The sequence below is a fragment of the Bactrocera oleae genome, chromosome 2 (genome assembly GCF_042242935.1).
Source record: "Bactrocera oleae isolate idBacOlea1 chromosome 2, idBacOlea1, whole genome shotgun sequence".
Classification (NCBI taxonomy): Eukaryota; Metazoa; Arthropoda; class Insecta; order Diptera; family Tephritidae; genus Bactrocera; species Bactrocera oleae.
Genome location: NC_091536.1, coordinates 60,064,956 through 60,090,674, shown reverse-complemented (window position 1 = coordinate 60,090,674; position 25,719 = coordinate 60,064,956). Strand labels below are relative to the sequence as shown.

The following is a 25,719-nucleotide window of genomic DNA, read 5'->3' as shown; positions in this document are numbered from 1 at the left end:
ATATGGCTAATTACACAAAATGATGTGAGTTTTAATTGCGATTGTTCGTATTTCACCACTGGAAGAAAATTGTAAACGTTCTAAGCTGTTGCACTTTCATGTCTGTCCAAATGTTGTGGCAAGAAAATGCAGCACGCGCCGAACAAAAAATAACAGTAAAACACTTACATGTAATTAATAATATTGTCTGAAAGTATGCTGTTCAGTAGATAAAAATAAACATAAAAAATATGCCAAATTCACTTTGGTGGCTCGCATATATATAACTCACATACATATGTATGTTGATTGATGGAAGGTGCTGTTCATACTACGCTGCGATTCAGACCGCAAATACTTATCAGAGTGCATCATCGTAAGAGCACAAGTGCAGCTGCCCTCATTCAATAGTGCATTTACAACCTCTTCCAATTGTTTTGATTATGCTTAACAACTTTTCTGTGCTTTCCCGCTTTTGGCCAGACCGAGTTTAGTGGTCACAAATAAAGTGTTTCATTTTAATTATTTTTAGTATAACTTTCCTTTTACGGGACCGAAAGTACTTTGCGCTCAGAAATCGCAAAGTGAAATTTAATAAAAATGGTCATGGCCACGGCCTTGACACGCCAAATATTATAAGTTTGGTAACTTTTTTAAGACTATTTATTTTAAGATTTGCTCTTCAAAGTATTCAAACGAGGAATAAGTAAGGCTTATTCAATTATGCAGTGATTTTAATGTTTGTTACGGTTTTTCATTTACACGAAGCTGAATCATTTTAAAAACGATGTTTTTTGAGAAATCAATTAGAATTCTATTGTAATTGTGTATGAAAGCTGATCAGTTGATGAGAACAGCTAATTCTCAGTTCTAAAACAAAGGGATTTTACTACTTCCCTACCTTCATTCCAATAATAGTCATTCAGTAACGCCGCTCAAATGCGGTAATATCCTGGTAAAAACGCTCTACTTGTTCTGGGAAAAAGGTTAGCGGAGAATGCACGACAAGTATTCTTAAAGGCATGGTAAAACCCAACTTCTGCTAACTATTTCCACATTGTTAGAAAACTTGTTGTTCTCATGAAAATTTTTGGACGCCTGTAAGAGTGAGTGCCTGGCCTCCTTTTCTAACTTGTTCAAGTATAATAAAAATTTTAGATATTTGATATGCTGCTTTCATCTGTCATAAATAAATAGCGTCTTTTAGTTTTCATTTAAAATTTCTTAATCAAGCCCATAAAAAGAATAGAGAGTGAGCTTGCCAAAAGAGTTTAAATCAGGATACTGTACGACCTTTTCTTGGATTCCTTTATGCAAGACAGAAATAACAATCGATTCACCTGTCCGCGCACGCAAACAACTTGAGTAAAAATAGACATATGTATAATAGATAAAACTTGATACACATGTTCCTTGGACTCTCTGGTGGTAGATATTGTAGTTCTTATTATTCATAGTGTGATAACTCTTAAACGAAAAACGTTTACATCTTATATGAGACCCTTTTAAATTCCATTAAATTTTTTTAAATTTTGCTCTAGATAGATAAATAAATTTCCAAAGGTTAGCTCAAAAAGTATTCAAAGCACTTCAATCCTCATATAAAAATAGTCAAAATTGTAGTAGATGCCGAATATGAGAACTTTCGTGTCTATGGTTGACTCTATACCGAAAATAATTAAATTAATATTAATTAATAGTAATATTGGAAATGGATTAAATTAATGTTGTACTTTAACTAACTCCCATATTCGTATTATAAGGGTTTCAAATTTTCGACTATATTGCAAATTATAATTAATGAATGTACAGTGAATGTAAGAATGTGTTTAAAAGTTGGTGAAATCCGTTCATGAATTACCTCACTTTCTACATACATATGTATATACATTATCGTTATTATAGTTGTTCTTTTTTCTGTTTTATAATCAGAAAATCTCTCAGCCCTTAGCATCGTCATGACGGCGCATCTTTGTGGAGATTATCCCTGGTAGTGAAATTTGCACGGCTCATTGTGACTCTGAACAAGAAAGCTTCGTAATTTAAAATAATACTTATAAATTAATTAAAACGGGCGGTGTTGCATAAATGCAACAAAACGAAAGGGCTAAGTATAGGGGTGACCGAACATTTTATTCTCTCGCAACGTGCAAGGATCAAAGCAAGGGAAAACTGTTTTTGAATTTAAATAATATATCTCAACGGTTGACCGATATGTTCTGTAAGAAGTTCGCAATAATATCTGACGACCACATATTCGCTATCTAGGCGCTTGAATAGTTTTGGTCCAACTTGGTCAAAAGATGACAAAAGGGCGGGGTTACTCCCACTTTTTAAAAAATCTCTCATCCATAGATGTCCCTAGCTAATGCAATTTCTTGTCCTAAATGTATATGTTATTGTGGAGCTTAATTAGCGATTAATGACGTTTTGTGGGTGGCCAATGGTCCGATTCCATCTATTTGCAATACCATGACACAGGAACATGTGTACCAAGTCAAGATATCTCAATTTTTACTCAAGTTACAGCTTTCACAGATAGACGGACGGACGGACGGACAGACAGACAAGCACTCGGAGTTCAACTCGTCTCGTTTTCCCGATCATTTATATATATATAATTTGGGTAATACAAACAACCGTTAGGTGAAAAAAACTATTATACTCTGTAGCAATATGTTGCAAGAGTATAAAAATAAAATAAAGACACAGATTTGATAAGAAAATCTTACTAACTATTAATACTTATTCACTGACCTTTTACTCAGTTTTTTAAACAGAAAAATGCTATTTTGTGCAACAATAAATCACTTATCATAAACAACTTTTAAGAACTCGAAACAAGTTTGTATTGCGATAAAATAGAAATATAGCCAGCTAGTCAGACTGATGTACAACATCGAGCAATGGCGGTCTATCGACAAGTGCTAATTTGTGTATGAATATTGTATCATATAAATACATATGCTTGTATATTGGAACAGGTGTGTTAGGATTGGTGTTTGTACATATATAAATATGTATATGGACCATTGTGTTTTCATTTGTTAATGATTAAGTATGCCAGATAATTTTTATATTATTATTTAATGATATTGTCAACTTATTTACAAAATATCTGTCCATCTCAGTTTTCACTTTTTTTCTTTTAAATGCAGCCTGGTTTATACTATGAAATTGTACGTCATATAATTTAATAGCATATTTTCAGGCTCGCTTAAGGTATGTAGGAAGCAGTGAACGTAGAAACTAAAGAAAGCAGAGAACGTAAGAAGTATGTATTAAATACGTTCTCCGGTGTTACCGAGTACAGTACGAAAATGCATGCTTCTAATAATTTGAATTTTTATTAACAAACTGCCTGTGATATAGTTTCCTCTAGTGGATAATGTACATCCTCAGACATGTCGTTAAGTGACCATCGAGACGCTTTTGCTGCTGTGGAGCCGAGTATCGAAGAAGACCGAATGAGCCAATCCGCCCATGCAGGATTTTGAGGAAGGATCTTGGTTGGCGGGCTTACAAAATCTAACTCGTGCAACAATTGAAGCCAAACGACCATCAAGTGTGTCGTTGTTTGGTAAATGGGCCCAAAACGAGATAGCCACCGATCCCGATTTCAACAGAAATTTTTGTTTATCGCTGAAGCTTACTTTTGGTTGAATGGGTACGTTAATAAGTAAAATTGTCGTATTGCAGTGATGATAATTCACAGGCCTTTGTTGAAACCTTGTTACATCTTAAAATATTCACTGTTTGGTATGATCTATGGGCAGAGGGCATCATTTTCTTTAAAAATTAAGCCGGTGCTGAGTGGATTATCTCGCGTCAGGGGCTGTAACGGGGCGGTATATGTGAAGTCGTTTGTCTACGCAGAAAAGCGCGAGAGGATTGACGCCTTGAAGGATAACATTTAGCACGTTGTTGCTGGCATACGGGCCCAATTGCTGCAAAAAGTGGTCGAAAATTCGGCCTCTTGAATAGAATTTATTCGAGTGAGCCGCAGTGATCACTTGCTTATACCATTATGTTTTAAATATGATTTCCGGCAAGTGACCGTTTTAATAAAAAGGCTAAATTCTTGACCATAACATTAAATAATATGCTTTTTATCCTTTACAACGATAATTAGCTCAAAAAAATAGTCATATTTCATATTAAGCTCTCGGATCGTTGTCTTTTAACTTGAATGCAAACTCATTTTTAATTGTGATTAAAGCAGATAAAAAATAAACAAAATATTCATTATTAAGGTTCATTGGTACCTGAATAAAGTTGGCAAAGAGACAAATTTTGCTATCGGGTTACTATAATGTTGACGCGATATGAATAAAACCAAGATCACGAGGTAAAAGCTCAACTTAAAGGTTTCATTATACATATACCTTTCCTGTTTTTTGTTGGTGATTTGAAATATTTTGATCCTCCTTGTTTAGGAATTCGAGATTTGAAGTCGATGAAATATAATATTTGATATAGGCAATATTAAAGAGCCAATGGGCTGTATGGCGATAAAAACAATTCAATAGATTTATAATTAAATAATTATTTTCGTTACAATTTCGCTGGAAATATTGGAGACTTTTCTCTTAACTTATGGTATTTCAAACTTAAAACTACATTAAGAGCCAAAAGAACATATAAACGCCACAATCTTCGATAGTACATACTAAACGCAATACAAAACCAAAAGTAACGAGTCATAAGCGTTTATAGGGAAGCACCTCGATGAATGAGCATGAGGGGCCATTAAGGCAAAGCGAATTGCAAATTTCAGGGTTCAAGTGCATCATGCGCAGCCAATACAAGCATACGGCAACAAATTGTAGCAAATAACCTAAATATGGAAAACGGCTAATGAACTTGACGCCACGTAAACCACTGGCAGCTCATTCATACGTTCATTCAGACACCAAAGCTGGCGCATCGGCTGGTGCAACCATCAGCCATCGTGCTCTTCTATTGGCCCAATTGTACGGCGCGTAGTGGAAAAAGTGGAAAATAAATAAATGGAGAGACAAACGCTGCAACGCTAAGTGAAGTTGTCGTGAATTAGCAGCTGTTCGAGCTGCAATGCGCTTTGAAGTGCACAATTTGACACTTGATAACGGCATAAATGTCGCGCCGGCTAATGAAGGAGAAATTTATATGCAACGTCTTTGCTGCGAACCGTTTCTGCTGGTGCATCAACTGAAATATTCGTTACTACAAATCTGCCGTTGTTTCTGCTGCCGCTGCTGCTCCTCAATGAAAAAGAGAAAATCGCCGTCCGAGCAAAGCAAAATGAAAGATTCGTGCGGAAAAAGTGAATTTCAGTGTATTTCTTGGCGCGAAACTGTGATACCTTGCCGCCTCAATGCATCGTCGCCTCGATAGCTCCACACTGACGCTTGGTGGTTTCCATCATTGAGCATTCGCTATGCATGCGCTGAACACATATTGACGTTACGCGCCTTAAACTTCGGTTGGTTTAACTTGCGCCTCACTTTTGTATAAATAGATGCCTCTTCCACCTGCTATGCGAACTGAGCTCGCCGGCTTGCGTGTCTCACGTGAATACACATGTGTTGATACGTGTATGTAATACTTCAAGTACGTAAACAATTAAATATAAATTATTTTGAATAGAGGCGTGGTTAATAAGTGTTCTGGGTTATTGTTGTCAATTATACCAAATTAAACTCCAAATGTCGCCTTTTATATATGATATACATCGCTATTGGCGTCTTTATCGTTTTAATCATATTTGGTACTTGAAATAGATATCGTCCTTGGATATATTTCAACTTAAGGTATTGTAAATAAAATCCAGCACCAATAATTGCATTGTAATCGCTTTATGGATTTCCAGCCAGCTTGCAGACGTCTTCGTGTGATCATCGTAAGTGGTGGTAAATTTCTTTTACTGTTAAAAATTTATAACAGTTATGACAACACATAAGGCATATAAAGTGACATAAGTGGCAGAAGGTCAGTCACACCGTCAAGGGTAAAATACCCTTCACAAATAAAAAAGTTTCGTTTCAAAAACTTGATTATGATCGGTCGGTTTGTATGCTATTATCTATCTAAAATCTGAAAAATTTATTGAGATGTTAAATTTATGCTTTGAATACAAAATCCATCCGAAATTTCCTAAATATATCTTGTCAATTAAAAAAATTTTCCATACAAGAACTTGCTTCCGATCGTTCAGTTTGTATTTCAGCTATTTGCTATAGTAGTCCGAAATCGGCGGTTCCGACAAATGAGCCGCTACTTGGGGAGAAAGAGATGTGTGCAAAATTTTTGAGCGATATCTCAAGAACTAAGGACTAGTTCACGTATTTACAGACAGAAGGGCAGAGGGACGAACATACAAACGGACATGGCTAAATAAACTCCAGTAGTCACGCTGATCTTTTCTATACATATTTATAGGGTGTCCGGTCTTAGGGTGCAGGGTATAATTACTCCAAATTATTAATTTCTCTGTTATTTTTTAATAAATATTTAATCGTTTCTTTTGAATCAAGTTTGTTGCCATTTTTTCGTGTAACTCTCTTAATACATTGACGAGCACCCACGTACATACTAATATCATCAATATAAAAACCGAATTCTGAAGAACGCACAGGCGGCCAAGTGGCGCCCGCCAAATAACAGAAACTGAATCTGGTACTATATTGCCAACAGTGAGTTGATGATGAGGATGATACTTCTTAGCAAATGCTTTTGACTTTCGTTTTAGTTTAAATTCAAATTTGTACAAGTTTAACTTAAAACAACTTTTGTAGTGGATTTAGTTGGGTGCTCTGACGGTTCTGCCGTCTTGACTTGATTCAACAGCTAATTTTGTTTTTGTTCACTGCTCTGCTGTTGCCGCGCTTTATTCCACTTTACATTGGTTTACTTGACATGAGTCTTGGCATACCGAGCACCGTAGACAATTTTGTTCTGCTGACACACTTTCAGCCTTATGTGGATATAAGTCCACAGAGACATATACATAAAGCGGCTTACATTCAAACACAAAAATTGTTTTTGTATTTCGGGCAGATTTTCGTTGCAGCTTTTGTAGTTACTTGCAAGTTGCATGTCGTCATTTTGCAGCAATGACAGTGAAATTATTTGAATTGCGCTCAGCCAAACCAGCTACTAGCCAACAATAACAACTTAACAGTCATTAATTTTTACATGTATGCTAACGCCTTAACGGCATCCCTGCATATGTGGGCATATGTATGTATGCAGGTGTGGGTGCGTTGGTGCACCTATTTGGTTGTTGACACATGCAATTTTCTTAATAGCAACTTCTTTTCGTCGCTTTACTTTATTGTTTTAGTAGAGCATGTCACATTTTCTGTAAACATTGGATTTGATTATGCTCCAGAGCCCAAAGCTCACAATTGCAACAAAGGCATAACTCCTGCAGTTCTAATTAAAATCTTTTTTTTCTTTTGAGGAAAGCGCAGTAAACAATGCATGAACAGAACATGCACTTTACGAGGTTATAAACGCTGCAAATTGCACCTAAGTAGACCAACAGAGGCGGCAGTGTAATCAAGTTTGCTGCTTGAGTCTTTCGTTTTGATCACTTTATGGACCTTGCTGGTTAAACGGCGCAATAACGCAATATAAATGTAAAAGGGGTAATAAAAGCTTTGAATGAGTTATTACAGCGCGCTATTCATTTCAGCGAAATGATTGTGGCAAATAAAAAGATTTCGTGGGAAAAACGGAAATACTAGGGAATCTGTGACTTTAAGGGCGAAATAAAACAGCAATCAGGGCATAACAGATAATTATGCAATTAGAATTACATACATACACATGTTTATAAATAAATATAAATATAAATAAATATAAGGAATATGAAACTGATGAAACAATATACTGTAAATGATTTCATTATCAGGGTGTGGTATACACTCGTGTAATTCACGAAATGACGTAATCATTTTTTCTGGAATTGATACCTCTTCCAAATTATCATAGATTCCTTCGGCGAGGCTAGTATATGCTTCTCATTTTCTATAGGATAGAAAATACTAAAGAGAGCATATGACGAAAATTATAGCAAACGGTAAACCCTCATGTAAGAAGTGACGGTTGATGTTGTTTTCTACATTGTGGTTAGGTTTTATGCAGTGTGGTTAGCGATTACAGTATTCTTTTAATTATTCTATCCCGTTATTTGACTGTGTCTACTGAGGCACTCATAAGTTTTGTTTTATTCAAATGCCATTTTTTCCAAAATATTTATTAAATTTTTCATACTCTTAAACACACGCCTTCTGAAGATCGGATCTAACTGTAAAACTTTCTGTTATTGTTAATAGTGACTAGATTCCTATAACCGAAAGTATACAAGTTTTAAGTTATTTCTTATATAGTATTATTAATCTTAAGAAAAGATTATCCCTAGATGAGGCTTTATTTATTCATTTATTTAAATATAAACTAATTAAAGATTCTTGCACGTGCAAGTAGTGATATGTTTGAGAAAAAATATTAAGAAGCATTAATTAAGCTGGCCAATATATTCCAAAAGCGAGTGAAAGTTTTAGTGTTACTAGACTATAACTCAGAATTTTTGTTTGCTTCCGCTATGCGAAACCTTTCTACTTAAGCTGAAGGCGCCAGCATTGGGAGCATGTTATATGTTGACGAAAATACCGACCCACTGACTGAATGTGCTTTTTGCTTTTCTAAAATTTGGGGTATCTTGTTTTACATATGCGTGACATTTCTATTCTGTTATGTTTGTTATTTTTTTATGTTATTGCTTTACGTGAGAAAATTGTATTCGTTATAAACAGCTTTTGTTGTTAATTTTCTACACTTATTTTCGAGGTATATTCTTTTATTTGTTTACTGTATAATTAAGGCATTGGTACGAATAGGTAAATAATTCTTTTTTCAACTCTTTTGAATGTTCTGCTATTATTTATGACCCATTTAGCTACATATTCGTAAATTAAAAGTATTCAATATCATGTAGCCTTTTATTGAGTGACTTTGTGAGAAAATGGTTTGTTGAATTTCCATCTTGGTATAGACACTTGATCTGCAATAATATTTATTATTATTTTATTCCACTAGCTAAAGTCACCAAAAGATTGAAGCGTCAAAATCCCGACCAATTCAAGCATAAAACTTTTATAAAAATATTTTTTAAAAGAGATTAGTTAACATCAAATTGTCAAGAAAATTTCAGACACATAACAACTCCATCGGTTGTTCGGAGGCGATGAAAATAATCTCAATTTAAAGAATAGCCTGTTGAAGTACACATGGTGACACGACTCTACATTTGATGTAGTACCAAATACATATTCAAATACGTTTTCATTAGATAGATTCGATTATATCGAAGACTAAGCTTCGAGAAAATCTTGGGTTAAACCTTTAAGATCAATTTTTTTGGAAGAGTGCGATTTTCTTGTAAAAAATTTTTAAATTTGATAAAACTCTCTAAAGAGCTTTCCCATCCCCATTACACTTCTCTTCAAATATATTTATTATCAAGTAAAAGTCTTACTTTGAGTTTCTAAACGCGGAATTTGTGCCAACATTTAGTTAAGTTGGCAGACAACTAATTCAAATATATCAATTCAAGCTCATATCTCCCTACATTTAGCGTTCACTTTCACTACCAATGCCAAAGCTTACAGACGAAAACATGCAAGTAATACTGCAACCTACATATGTTTATAACGTATTATATACATATTTATGTATATACATAAACAATTTATTTACTCATGGTCTATGCACTACACACCGGTCAACAAGTGCTTCAGACTTGGTCAACGTGATTTGGTTTGTTGGTAAGACTCGAATGCGCACAATAACAGATACACCTGTATGTTTGTAAAGCTGTCCATGATTGGCATTTATTTCCATTAGTCTGCACATTTTTATTCATAAATATTTTAATTAAATATCTCTTGGAATTGTGAAAAGTGAAATCAGTGCTTTGGAAGCGATTCATCTCAAGTCAAGTCAAGTAGTTGTCGCGGAGTTTTACTCCGACTTTTTTGCATTACAAAGCATCTTCGGTGTTAGCCACATTGTCAATTGATTTAGTAAATAGTTATTGTCGAAGTGAAAAGGCATTCGCAGTCATTACAAAGCGGAACTTTCGAATGATTTCTTTGCACTTATTGTCGAATCAAAGTCTAGAAATTATGACACTCAAATGTAGCTAAGCGCTTACTAGTTTCAAAACTCTGCTTTAGGTTTGATTTTTATATGGGCGGTTTATATTATATTTACATAAACTCTTCAACTTCTTTGTTTGCTAAGCCGAATTTCACCACAAGATTATGCATTTTAATTACATTTTCAATGCTGCTCAAAAAATCCCAACACTTTATTAGATGAAAGTATTCAGAGAAATTGCATAATGCCATGGTTACATGTGAAATTCATACCTCTGGTCGCTTGTTTATATGTCAGCTTTTTTCAGTATCATATTCCGCGCGTAAGCTGCAGATTTTCACGATTTCACATGCACTAAGTTTGATTATCAATATTTGAATCAAAATTTGTGCATGGGTTAACTAAAAAAAATTAAGTTAAGTGAAATATTACATACACGAAAATTGTTTCTATTCGCAAGTGAAAGTTAAAAATCTGATAATTACTCAAACATTTCCTTGAATATGTGCTTCTTTTCAATCTCCAGATGACTTTAAGATTAGCGTCATTTAATTAATTTTCACTTTGAATATGAACAGATATCTAGGTTCGAAAGAAAGAAATTGAATGAATTTCATAATAAAATCAAAACAAAGCGTAAAAGTTAGTAAGGGCTTTTCGCTAAATTTTTAAAGGTTACTGAACTCATTTAGCATAAATTATAACCAAACTTATTTAGATCTAGAAAAGTTCTTTTAATCAAATTAACTGTTTTCATTCATGAAATACTGAACTGCTTAGTTATTTCTAATATGAAATTGTACCATATTGCTCAGTCTTGTAATCCACACTCGTGCCGTGAAATCCTTAACTCTAAGTACTGCTCAAATAAGGTAACCCTAAAATACACACTCAAAATATCTTCAACTCAATGTGCATCTGAAATGACCATGATTCAAATTTGTATTTTATTTTATAATTTTTTTGGGATTTTTATTCATATTTGAATGAAATGCATGCATGACAACGTGACATTAATAACATAAATACAAATACTAATTGTACAGTTTGTTTTTTATAATATTTTGTTTAGTTTAACTTTTTTTGTTTAGATTTTAGTGTGTGCTCTCGACATATTTACGAATACATCAGATATTCTTTGTTGGTTTATAGCATTTTAACATTTACAGTTTGTTTTAGATTACGCTTGAAAAGGACTACTTCATTTATCTCATTATATTTATATATATATATATATATATATAATATTTTAAATACATATATATTTAGGTATATGTGGATGTATTTTACATATAAATTAGACTCATTTAAATAGATAAGAATGAAATCAATAAATACTTAAATGACTATCATTATATTTATTGTGTAACATGTGGATATTTATTAGTGCTCATTGATTGAGTTAATGAGCACAAAATGAAAATAAGGACTTACTCAGAAGGTGAGCAAAAGAGATATTAGCATAGAAAGTGTGTGCGAGAGTAATAGTGTGAGAAAATGTAAAATTTAGTAATGAGAGTAGTTTGAAGGGAAGTAGAGCAAGAGAGGTAGTTTATAGTTAAAAGGAGCAAAGACAGAGTAATTTTTATATTGCGAGTGCGACTTAGTAGCAGAGAAGATATGAGAATATGATTTATGAAATTAGAAAAATTAAGTTTGAGTATTTTTGATAAAAGTAACGAAAGAGGTTGAGTCGACCGAGTGCTTAAATGTAAAAGATAGTAGTAGAACAGTAGGTATGAAATATGAATATGGTTAAAAATTGTGTATAGTTTTTTTGTAGTAAGAAAGGAATACATAACGAAATACTTTGAATAAGATTATGAGTTGAGGGTTAGAAAATGTGTATAGAAGTAAGTGAGAGGGCAGTTTAGTTCGAAACCTATGGCAAGTTATGGCGATTTTGATCGAAACGATGAACACCTTTACAAAGGATACCAGTTAAAGAAGTAGCAGGGAAAGGTGAAGTGAAAAAGACTGAAATGAATAGCATATAGTTTGAGTTTTGAGTTATAGCTGAGTTTGTGCATAGGCTTATGAAATTAGATGTAGTACTTAAAAATATTGAGTATTTTTATTTCAAGTAATTGTATTATAGAATTAATGAAACGATTGGATCGATTGTATGTGTTTTCTTTCTAAACTCACGCATTTTATAAGTATGTTTGTATGTTTATACGTAAGACTAGAATTTTAACTGAAAATATAGTAATATAATTAATAAAATTATATGTAGAGGTTGTACATAGATTTATACGAGTGAGAGCTAAAGTAAGAATAGTGAAGCGATTTGTACAAGAGAAAGATAAAGATATATTACGAAGTAACATATTAAAGCGTAGCTTAAGAGTAGCAAGAACAATAGATAGTAGTCCTAAAGGATAGCATGACGGAGCCTCTATGGAGGCGAAAGAAAAATAAGTGAGTGCTAATTGAGTGATATTTGCAAGTATCGAATATGAATTCTCTGTTGTGTGTACGTTGCAGTAATGAGCGAAGAAGTGCAGTAGACACTGTTTGTAAGTGAAGTGAGTTCAGCTGAAAGGTCAATAAATGAGAGTAGATTAGACATGAAGTGTGAAAACCAAGAAAATGTTGAAAATAATAGAAAAGTTAAAATGTTAAAGTACGTGTGCTTCTGAAAAGTTGAAGTTATGTTTCAAGCTTACTGGTGATGCCAGTAGTCGAGCCTTAAGAATTTTAACTGCAAGTGAAAGAAAGGTAACTGTTAGTTGCACTTAGTGCGCTATTGTGAAGTAAGTGCGTGTTAATGTGAAGCTAGTAAATCTTCGCTGCGGCACTTGTTAAGCTAGTTGATCTGCTGCTCGCCGTCTCGCTCGCAGGTCAGCGTACAATGAGCCGCCGCGCAAACAATCTAACTCTACAAGCAAATCCCTTAAAGCACTGCTAAGTCTTAGATGTGACTGCTGTGCAAAAAGGGATGAAAAAATTTATAAATATATTAAGGTACCGACTTCGTCTCTCATTTTGTCTGCTAATTTTTACATAATCTTAAACAGTTTGTGATGTAGCGTTTGCTTAAAAGAAAAATTACTAAAAACAAATAAATTAATTATTTTGTAGATTAAATATGTATAAAAATATGTAAATAATTTAAGTTATAAAATGCCCACACGCAGTTCTTTAGTTTTTGAATAAACTCTTTTATATATATGCGTATATTCTGCGTATTTATGTATTAGTTGTTTTTTTCTTCTACATATTTACTTTGTGTATCCACTGATCCAAAAGGACTAGGCTACAAGTCCTTTCGATGTTTGTATCTTTTTAATGAAAGTAACAGTATATAATAAATTAAATAAATTAATTAGCAAATAAATTAATATAATTAAGATTCGTTTTGTTAAATGTTGTGTTTTGTGGTTTTCGTTCCCGTTGTGTCTAGTTGGGCCTCGGCCTTGGCAGCCGCGCTTTCCCAACGATCGCATGCGTACACGCCGAAAGTTTTGAGCGAATTTTTTCAAAACTTCTTTGCTGCTTGCTACCAATCGTATTGCCTGTCCATTGGTCCAAATTTCGTACTAATCGTTGTTATGTGTGTCATTGGGTTTTGAAGCTCCAAATATTTTCCCCTGCCAAATGTCATTGTAAAGTCCTTATTTTTCCACTTAACTACAAATAACTTATGCTTGGGGCTTTTGGGCAGCATAAGCCAAGTCTTGTGCATCGAGTGAGCGTCCCCAGCCACCATGACCGGAGCTGCCGTATGAGCCAGAAGAACCGGCATCGGCGCTGTAGCCGCTGCCGTATGAGTCGTGGCTGACGGAGTGGGATGCGCTGTGATGTGGGTGGGCGACCACCTCGTAAGTGACATGTTTCTCTTGAGACAACAGTTTCTTTAGACCGATTACAGCGGACAGAACCAAAGCGATTTTACCGATGAGCAGAGCTTTGCCGGCGATTAAAGCGATTGCGCCCAATAAGAGTGGCAACAAAGCAGCGGCCTTCAATGCGACCAAAGCAAGAATGGGGCCCAAAATTTTGGCAGCCTTCTTCTTCTTGCCACGGCTCTCTTCAGGTGCGTTGGGATCGTCATTACCACCGAACAATGATTCGGAGACATCTTCGAGCGCACGTCCAGTTGAGCTGACCGCTTGCACAATATCGGCACCCTTCAATTCAACCTTAATGGTGTGGCTGTTTAAGAAGCTTGAAATGCGGTTGAGTGCCAGCGACTCGAATGATTCGTCACCAGAGATGGAGCGAGCAGCTTCGGTGGCGGGCGCATCGGGGGAACGTACCACCGTCACACCTTCGGTCAGTGAGAACTGCTCACGAGCGGAGAGCACTTTGTCGACGAAATTGAAGAGCTTATATTTGACACAAGAAACCGAATCCTTTCGCAAGCAATCGCTGTAGATGCTATCCATGATGTCATTGTCCCCGCTAACTGCATTGCGCGCATGACCCCGTGTCTCCTCGGCGGGAAGTGCGGCAGCAATTGTGATCAAACACAAGACACCGAAAATTGCATTAATTTGTGACATTTTTGCAAACACTTTTGTTTTATTTGTATTGGTTTTCGTTAAAGTTTTGTCGTCGCAGTTTTGTTTATGTTTTTTAAGTCCTTATTGACTTTTTGCGTCACTTTTGGCTTTCGATTTTTCGAAACTGTGAACTTAACCTTTGAACTTGCACACTTTTCGTTGAATGCACTTTCTCTTTTAACTCCAATTCTTTTTTTTTTTGGTTCGTAATAAACTTAACGATATTAATCAATCCACACACAACAATAACGGGATCGTACGAAAAAAGCGCACCGCTCTACCACTTATGTCGTTGCTCGGGTTGTGTTGCCGTTTAGACGTGAAAGGATGAAATGATACAATTTTCCAATAGTCTCAACAATTTATATAGCATCTCCACTCTTCTTTAGCAACGCCAGCTGCGCGCGCCAAGCCATTGTCAGTCGCACATGACAGACGCAGCCACAAAAGGCGCAGTCGCAATGGCAGCAGCAGCAGCAGCAACAAGGCAGTAAGAGTGAGCCATACCAGCAACACCAAAGCAACTCAACAGCCAAACAGCTAAACAACCGCAACGGTAGCGTATGCTCATACTCTCCATATGGCAACAGCGAAATAACAAAGCTGCCAGCGGCCAAATAGTATTTGTCCATTATAGCATTTCGCATTTCTTTTTGCTGCCGCTGCTGTTGCTCTTTCCAATGCCGACACAAGCATTGTCAGTGTCAAAGTGCTAGCGGTAGTGGCAGCATTGGTAACAGCAACAACAACAGTGGCGAAGGCATTGCCAAAGCGAATGAAGACTGGTTCTGCAGGTTTCGCGATTCAGTCTTTCATTTTGGACTTAACACAGCTTCGCTTGCTGCATGCGGCCCATGTAAATTTAGTTCGTACATATACCTATGCACGTTCTTATGTATGCATGCAGGTATGTACATTCCCCAGCTGTGTGTGCTATCAGCCAAACAATGCCAAAAATTAAAATCACAACAGCAACAGCGACAACACTCGTACGTACTTTATGCGACAATGAAAAGTTGTTAGGTGTGAAAAAGTCGGTAGAAAACATTAGTGGTTCGCACCGAGAAAATTTTGAGGGAAAATTATTAAAAAACGCAAAAGTTTAATCCAAAATAACAATTAACATTTCTTGCACGCTGTTTTGAGCGACAGGTCAACTTGCCGCAACGAAGAGTGGTTAAGCGGCAAAAGCACGCAGCTGGCATGTTCTAACGCCAAACATGGAGTTTTCGAAATATTTTATTATGGTTAAAATTTGACATTGTATATACCGGGGAACTTTCGTGTTGAATATTGTTTGTCATTTAGTATGGGTATTTTTAAAATATAAATAATGTTTAGATTAAGATATCAATGTAGTAAATCATATTACAAAATCATGTTACATATTAAAATCCTATTAAAACCGTTTTATTTATTTAAATGTTTGAATAAAACTCTTATTCATTATTATAAAATGGGTTCTTAATATATCCCTGATATATTTTAGTTGTTAAGTTTTGTATGTTTCCATGTTTGATAATCTCTGATAAGAGGTCCAATGTCCAAAAGTTTATTAATATACATAACTTTGTAAACTTTATCCGATGATCATAAAATTACATTTAATTGCAAAGATTAAAATCATGAGACATATGTTATTGCCACGTCTAAGCAAAATTTTGTATGATGCTCGATTTCAGACTATTGATGCTCGAATTTCGTCGGTAGGGTTAGTTCTGCACCGATCTTATCCATTATCATACTTTTTAAATTAATATGTTTTATCAATAGAAACTTTTTTTCTGGAAAATGTTAGACCTAAGCTTGAACTTTTACATATTAGATACCTGACCGCTATAGTCCTTTTTGGACCCTTTTTTAGATGAGAGTTTCCACATACTTAGTATCCATTGTTACTAATTTCATTCCTATATCAAATCTTACAATGGTGTTACATGTGGAGTAAGAGTGCATATAGTCTAATTACGGCATCAAATTAGGCCTAGGCTATACTACCCACTCCTCCCAACTTTTTTTATATGTGGAAGTTTTTGTCGACATTTTATGATACAAAATAGTTATGATAAATCAAAAGTGCTGGAATTAAAGTTAAAATTATGGTTTTCTGTGCACCATCCAAAACGCCAACTCCATTAGCATTATTAATTGCATTGGGGAGGGGCATATTTGGTTGAAAAAAGATTGAAAAAGAGGGCGGGTTCCGCTCCTTAATAAGTTTAAATTATACCTATATCTCTTAAAACATTCGAGCGCCGATTTTGTTAAAAATTACTAAAAGTGCATCAGATACATTAAATTTTACATGCAGGATGTTACAAGATGGTTTTATAGAAACCGATGTCAAGATTGACAACGAGCGTAGCATCATCCACATTTAGGTAAAATCACGTATCTGCTGAACTACTGAACCAATTTCAACCAAATTTTGTAAATAGGATATTTCTATGTCACAGTGCGGAAATAGTCGAAATCGGACTACAACCACTTTATTAATTTAAACTAAAAAAATCTAAAATAATAATAATTCTATATTTTATATTACAAAGTTCTCAAAACTTCAGTGTAAACAAAACTATTCGTTAACACCCTTCCATCATTAGGCAAATGACCTTGTCCACAATCATTACTGACATAAAATGTAAGCCCGTCAAATGATCTAGCTCTTCTGGCTGCGACGTAAAGTTGACCATGCGAAAAAACAGGTCTCCTCAACAATATTCCAACTCTATAAAATGTCTGTCCTTGGGATTTGTTAATTTTTATAGCAATTGCCGCAATGACTGATGAACTCCAGTGAGTACTTCACAATATATTGTGTTATTATATATTGCTTTGACTCGCATTCTCGAAAATTAAATTTCCATAAAAAGTTTCAACAAACCAACCGCATGCAAAGGAAAAGAGAACAAATTCAATCACTTCCTATTTCGTTGTGGTTGTTGTAGATATTTTTGATTAACCAACTACATAAAATTAACATTGAAAACAATTTTTCAAACCGAACTATCACACAATGCACTTGAAATTAAGCTAAAATTTCTAAGTCACTAAAATTAAACGAATGATATTAAAGGTTAATACTTGAAATATAATGTGCGTTAAAAATGTAACTGTAACAGAATTCAGTGTTGTAACACGCAAAGTCCAAACACAATTAAGAGTGGAAAAAATCGCAACCCCAAATCCGCCGTAAATGATACAAAATTATCCGATAAATGTATTTTCAACTTATACAGAACAGCGACGAAATGTACTTCTGTATTCGACTGTGTTAAGTGTGAGCCGCAAAGGAGAAATAACATCGACCAATGAAAACAAGCCACTACGCTTGTAGTTGTTGTAGTCGCTAAATTTGCGCCAACGCATTTTTACCTGTGTTCCCGTTGTCGTACTTACATGCGAAAAAATAACGTTGTGCACTTCTTCACGTCTTTCCAAAGGTATACATTTTTTCCAAATACATATGTCAACGGCAACACAGTCAAATACTGAACAAAAAAAAGTTTAGTAGCGTAATTTCGGAAAAATTACTGGATTTGAAATGTTCCCGACTTATTTGTATTAACTTGTAAAAAATTCTATAAAACTTCACCATATCTTTAAAGATCTCACTTGGATGCAATTCCGTTCATAAATATCGGCGCATCTTACTATTTATGAAACGTTCATCTATTTTAAATATTCATGGCGGAATGCAAAATCCAACGTTGGAGCTCGAGCAAAGTAGGTTATTTTTGCTTATTGGGAATAAGTATAGATAAATATGTATGCGCACGCGCGCTATTGATTTCGCTGTGTGCGCTATGAGCGGTAATGCAACTCTTTCCATTTGCGGTTAGCTTGAACGGGTGCGAGCAAATATGTTAGTTGAGTGTTTTGTAGCTGCTGTCCGGAGATGACGGCCACAAGACGTAAGCCATAAGCCGTAATCCACTCCAATGTGCAACATTCAACAAGTTCATGTAACATTGTCAACTTGCGGTGACACTGACGAGTTTATAAATTTGCCTACAAATAAAAAACAAGCTATGGATTTATTATCGGCACACCTAAGCTTATGAGAGTTGTCTTGAAGGCACTTGCCGTTAGCTACTTTTATGATGAACCAATATTTGAGTTTACCTTTTGGTTTTCTACCATAGTTAGTGTGTGACGCGTAAAAGCCTATGCTATGCAGTGGCATGTTTCACTACTCTTTATTTCATTTATTTTCCTAACACTTCTTCAAAAATATTTTCCATTCATTTTCATTGAATTTACATACGTCAATGCCTCGGTGGCATCTTACTGCCGTTGGCACTCATGGTGTGGTATCTTAGAGCTCACCCGTGTATTTGCAATTTCCGCCCGTATGTTTAGCCGGCGATTTCCACGTCCGCACGCTTGTCGCTTTGCCTGCTTGCGTGTTGCTGACTTTCCGCCATGGTCAGTTAGTTCAGCAAATAAAAAGCGTTTTACTGCGGTCTGAAATTGCCATTTACTTGTGTGTTGGCTGTGTGGCGACGACTCTGTTGCATGCAACGTTGATGCTGACTCTTTTGCATGGCCCTTGATCCATGAACAATAACTTAATTTGCAGACATTTTCTATAATTAATATTTTGAGTTTGCTTTGCCATTTCTTTTCTGGTCATAAATTTGCTTAAGTTGAAGCGTTAAAGATGCAACGAAACAGTTAAATATGCTATTACTCATCTTCATACATATCTACATATACATATAAAATTATCATACTTTCATTTTTTAATTTTAATAAGGTATAAAAAGTACTAAAATCGAATCACAAAGAAAGGAAAGGCCAAGTACCCTGTGAAGGTGGAAGCGTCAATCATATATATGTACATATGTAAGTGTATGTATTTTTATATGAATGAAAATACGACACCTTTCTCCGACTAAATTACCATTTAGAGTAATAGATTCCATGAAACCTTGACAGTCTTCCAGTGTTAAGGTTCTAAGACAAGTACAGAGATTATGGGTGCGTGTTCTCGGTCCGGCCAAAGATTTCCAGTCTATAAGCTTTTTTTGTAGTAATTGCGCCTCACTTTATATATAAACAACAACAACAAATTGTTATACAAATATTTAAAAATCATTTCTTTCTTTTTCAAAATCGCCAATAATTACCCTGATTAACAAAGCGCAAATAATTGTTGAATTGGTTTATCAAGCATTTATAAATTATGCTGCACGCAATACCCGGCTGGTCATGAAATATATGTAGGTGTTTAAGAAAAAGTAAACAAACTTTCATTTAGCGCAGACCGAAAACTAAGCCAACAGGTTAGCAGCAGAAAGAGTAATGCGCTGTCACTGTCGGTGGAATTCGCTGGATGCAAGCCAACGAGTAGAATGACAAGTGGCCAGCATAGTGGGCACTGCGAAGTTGGCAAAGTTTTTCTTTTATCAAATAAAGTGCAATGACATTTGTCAAATTGTACCTACATATATATTTATACAATATTATATATACATATATGCGAGCATGTAGAGTTATATTGCTGCGCCTGAGCTTGAAATAGCGTGTTCGCAGATTCAGTCGGGTATTCCGAAAAATGTACTTTATGCTGCTATTCCCATTATTTTATTATCTTCCAATTTCCACACATGACATAATTTTAAGTCATCATTCGTATCAATTATATTATATATAATACATATGTCCATTTGTAGACAGTAAGAGCAAATAATTTTTTTTAAATATATTAATATAACTTTACTAGTCATAAGAGTTGCAAATAATGCATTAAGACAAGAAAAAAGGTTAACTTCGGAGCTATAAAAGTGAGAAAAGGGCAGGTACAAAATAGATATTAAGATCGATCTGAAGTTTGCACCTGCCTTTTTCTCACAAAGAAGCTGCTCATTTGTCGGAACGCCCGATATCGGATGACTATAGGATGTAGCTGCCATACAAACTGAACGATCGGAATCAAGTGCTTGTATGGAAAACTCTTTCATTTCACGAGGTATCTTGACGAGAGGGGTATAATGAGTTGGCATTTCGTTGGTAACAAGTTTACGAACAAAACGGCGCATATTTGACTTAAATCGGACAAATGTACACAAAGCTATCATCTTTTGAAAAATCAACCTTTTGAAATTTAACCTACCTCTACTTACCAATAATAAACATTTCCCATTAAATTTGAGCCTTCTGTGGGTTATCCCAAATAGCGGGTTGCAAAAAGGTTTAATTCCAAATACAGGATTAAAAAAATTTGTCTCACAAGACAAAAATGTATTTTTAATATATGTATTACCCAAATACCGCATTGATAAATAAAAATAATTAAATTTGGTGTTGCTGTACTGCTATCGGAGTCGATGCTCATATCCCTGAAGGATTGGTATAACTACTACTAGCTTAGGTTAGGTTGAAAGCGCGATTCTAACAAGGATCTCACTTGCACTGTTTATATACGGTCCGGTATGGTACCTAGAACTCCTATAAAATTTAGCATAAAGACCCTCATACACCCAGTTAATACTAATGATTTCTGCTCTTTGTCTCAGCTTCTCTGAGCCTGACATACATTTTCGCAGTCCTAAACTTACCGGGTATCGCAGTAGAAGCTAAGTGCAAAATGGCATTATTTACCATTACTATTGTGTGATACTTAGCGTTCCATAAAGTGGAGCCGTCATTGAACAAGCACAAATTTCTTAACAAACTTAGCCTTTTCCACACCCTCCCCACATAACATAAGAATTCCAGTAAACATTGTATGTTAACAATAACTTTGTTTTTTTGTTCAAGTCCAAGGGTCTAATTTTGGTAATAAACCCTTCTTTTTTTTAATAACGCCTTAAAAGCAATAAAATGCAAGCGATGCCATCTTTTCTATCCCCTTTATATTTTGACCTCCATTGAAATTTCCTTTTTAGAATAATCTCTAAGTACTTCGCTTTGTCCGCCTTGCAGCCACGTCCGCAAATTTTTCAACAAATCATTAACAGTCATAACTCAAAGTACGGGGGCGAGAATCGCTTTCGATGTACGCGTTTACTAACCCATTGCGCCCCGAACGTTCTGTCAGAAAAGATAGTGCTTGTGGCGCATGAGTTTCGAAAGCTTTCAGCAGCTAATTTTTGAACCTAACCTCCATATTTTCCAGCTAGTTTGTAATATATCACATTCAAAAAATTGTGGCAATTGTTTGATTTGAAATTGATAATTGCAATTGAAGTGAGCCAGCGTAAAATACTTACTCGAAACATGTGAAAACGTAATTATTGTCATAAGTTCAACAGTGATTCCTCAGCTGAAATCTTCAACTCTCGGCCACGGTTGCGGCAAGCTTAAGTTTGCTTTGTACTTTTTAATAAATTAATTAAGAAAAAGGGAAAGTCGTTGCGTAGTCTTCGTCATTTTTTCGGCTTTTATGGTATTTGTGTCGCATTTTATGACATCTTTTACATATTTTGAATGCTTAGTGCTGTGGTCGCAGACGGCTGTCAACGTGCTTGTCAACAACACCAGAGCGAACGCGACGCTTACGCATGTAGTGGTCGCTATACTTGTATGTAGGTATTTCGCTAAGAGACACAAAAGCATACTTACATACATACACTTGAACGGTTATGTGCCGCAGCGCACGCAGCTGTCAAAAGTACAATCATGTATTGTATACAAATGTATAAACTATGTGTGTGTGTTTGTGTAATTGTCTACATATTAAATTGGTTATGTGTGGTATGCAGTTACAATGTAAATAAACTGCCCAACACCTGGGCGGTGACTCTTAGCTTATGTGCAGAGATTTACATATCAAATCGAAAAAATTTCTTTTACACAAATTCATCCATTTTACTGTTATTCAGCTGAATAATCAAAATGCAAATTTTTGTTATGAGGCGAAAATCTCATAAGATATCGCAAGATTTTTACATTGATTTAAGCGTTTTGAAGGCCCTTGCCGTCCAAAAATTATAAATATTATTTAGAGAAGAAAATCGTAATATAAAGAAAATATGTAGGTAGCCATCGAAATCTGCTTAAGTTGCGTGCGCCGAAAGTGTAGCAACAATACTTGTAGCGAAGGAAAGTGGCGGGAGGGTGATGAGGGGTGAGCAGGTAATGAGTGCTCTTCTATGTGACAGCAGTTCTTGTAATCATAATAAAATCGACATATAGCAACAAAATCTGCTATTCAACAATATAATTACAGTCGGTGAAATGTAGGGAAATTGGCTTCGGTAATAAATTTTATTCATTTGTTGTAAAAGTAAAAATTATTCGGCACGACAACGTTGTGTGATCGTGTGTGTAATAAGCAACAATTACTGCTTATAAAGTTGTTGACAAGACAAGGCGGCATATATACATACATACTAATATTTAAATAGTGTGTGCATGTCGGTAAATACAGCTGAGTATGTGCGAAATTCAGCTATCGATGACGCACTTTCCAAATAGCACAAAACTACAGGGTAGTTTATATTATCGTTTTTTCTTTTAACAAAATTAAAACATATATAATTATATAAAATTAATAAAGATTGGCCATGCAATATTTATATTATATTAATACGTTTTTCAATTTTCATAAAAAATATTAATGACTAGGTAAGCAGAAACTCGCTTTCGAACAGTAATTTACAAATTAGATATGCTCATTTCATTCACCATTTTCAACGAATTGTTGTTATTGTTAGCCATTCATTAAATGCCTACAGCGAACAGGCGGGCTACCGGCAAACGGGCAGTCTTCGGGCCGGCCAACTTCCAGTCAACATCATTTCTGTGAAATCAGTTGCTGTCGCATTGTACGCACCGCCGTAAACGGATGTTTACCATTTGTGCGAAAAGTGCGAAAGTGAAGTAGACATTGACGGCGGTCCCACCTTAAGCCACTGCAGCTGTGAAATTGAAAGTTATACACAACAAAACAATGAAATGAAAGTACTTATTGCACTTGTAAGCTTAGATATTTATTATTGTTAAAGGAATCATTGGAAGGCTATGCGCAGATTTTAACCATAAATTTCTGAGAGCTTTACATATATTTGAACTCTGGAAATACCTTCAGGTTTTGGCAAATATTTATTTACAAAATGTTGTGAAAGAATTCAACATTCATTGTTCGCCGAAGTCGTAAATGAATCAAATCAAGTTTGATATATTATTAGTTAATACTGAAGGTGAGGTACTCACATAGTTTAATAACTATATTTGACTTTCTGTCTGCAAAAATTAGATTAAAATCATCCTTGTCCACTTAATTATAAACTTATTACATACTATTATCAGGAAAGGAATTTTTCCGAATTTCAATAATATATAAATAGGCGTAGTTTTTGATTTACTGCCATTTTGCCATTACCGCACTGTAGTGTAGAAATGTCAGGATAATATCACCTACCGAATTTGTTTGAAATTGGTCGAATAAGTTCAGAGGTATGTGATTTCACCTAAAGGTAGGCAGTGCCACGCACATCGTCCAATTTGGACAGCGGTTTCTATAAAACCCTTCCATATTCCGGCTCTAAAAATTAATGTCTTTTACACCTTACGTTATTGATTTATCGCGCACTTAGTAGTTTTTAACAACACGGTTATATGGAAAGGTGGCGGAGTTATAATCCGATTTCACCTATTTTCACACTTTTATTAGAAGTGCCAGAAAGGTTTGTCTCGTGAGAATTTAGTTATAATAGATTTAATGGCGTGGGAGGTATGTACATTAAAATTATGGGAAGAAGCCGAGGCTACGCCCACTTTTTAAAATTTTGGCTGTCTGAGGACGCACCTAGGAAATATTTATTATAGTAAGGAAAATGTATTTCATAAATACTTAAACTGCAATAAACATATGCATTTACGCTAAATTAATTTGGTGGCTAATTTTTTCACAGCACTTAATGAGTTTTATTAAACAAAAATAATATATGAGTTGAAAGCAAAGTAAATTAGCTTCTGGAGAGAAAGTTTCAACAAGCAAAAGTTGTTCTTATAGAATATGAGGAGCTTCAGAAATTTCGGGTATTATTTTATTCACACTTTTTTTTTAAATTCTAAGATGAAGTTTTTTCCTAACATTTTATCCCTCCCGCATGAAGTAGAGACTCGCAGTTGTTTTGGAAAACATTTTAATGAAGTATATTAGATTTCGTCAAAAAGGAATATATGTAGTATCGTACCAAACTTTTACCACATACTGATCTGAAAAAAAAACTGCGTTCAGCTGAATAAGCCTTCGCAACCATTTAATCCATTGGCAATCACCTCCCACTGCTCCGGCACTGGATATGCACATATTTTCGATCTAGTATAATTTCATCAGCAAGTGATCAGTTAATTGCTATCAACATGAGACTGAAGCAGATGCAATACCAAAGACAGTCATGGATATGGAAATAACAACAGCAACCACAAAAGAGTTGCTACAAATTTGAAATATTGTTGGCAAAGCATCTGCTACGTGTTGACTACAGACGACAGCGATTCTTCGCAGATGCAAAGTGTCTTCTGAGTGTCACCTGAGTATACTTTTGATAATTAAGCGCACACAATAAAAAATAAAATCAATTTCCTTGCAACGTGTGTTGTTGTAGACCAGTGCAGCAAATAATTGCGATGGAAATTTTGACAGTGTAGCGAAGACACGCTTGTGTAAAGCTTTCTTTTCCGACAAGCTAATGACGTGTTACCGTTCTGTGGACCTGTAATATTGAGTTAAACTCAAATTTACTCTTCCCAAACCCGCAAATACTTAGTTAGTTTCGTCGTTATGTTTTGTGAACTTTTACTTTGTATTAAGATCTAAGCTATGATATGAATGCTATCTAGCGAATTTAATAGCTCTTATTTTCTTTCTTCAGTGCTTTCTTATTGAACTTTAAATGCCAAACGCAACAAAAGTGCGTGTGGTTTATAGCCATATATTTGTGGCATTGTGGTGGTCAGGAAGTGAAAGGGTACACGTAATGCTAGTGAAAGTCACAAAAGATATATGCTGAAGCAATAAATACTCTTTACAATAAAAAACAAAGAAAATGGACATCCTATGATATACAATTTTTACTAAAAGTAAAATCTGCCGATAAGAAAGTAAAATGAAGTAAAAGTGTCAAATAAT

General features: G+C 35.1%; 1 protein-coding gene across 1 annotated transcript; it reads right to left on the bottom strand.

Annotated features, from left to right (window-relative positions):
- Positions 1-11,064: 11,064 nt before the first annotated feature.
- Positions 11,065-14,977, bottom strand: Osi7 (Osiris 7). Its single transcript, XM_036378383.2, has one exon. The coding sequence runs from the start codon at positions 14,631-14,633 to the stop codon at positions 13,770-13,772; it is 864 nt and encodes a 287-aa protein (XP_036234276.1). The 5' UTR covers positions 14,634-14,977; the 3' UTR covers positions 11,065-13,769.
- Between the last annotated feature and the right edge of the window lie 10,742 nt (positions 14,978-25,719).

Bases quoted from the DNA above. Each gene is read 5' to 3' on its own strand.
- Osi7 (XM_036378383.2), bottom strand. From the start codon at position 14,633: ATGTCACAAATTAATGCAATTTTCGGTGTCTTGTGTTTGATCACAATT.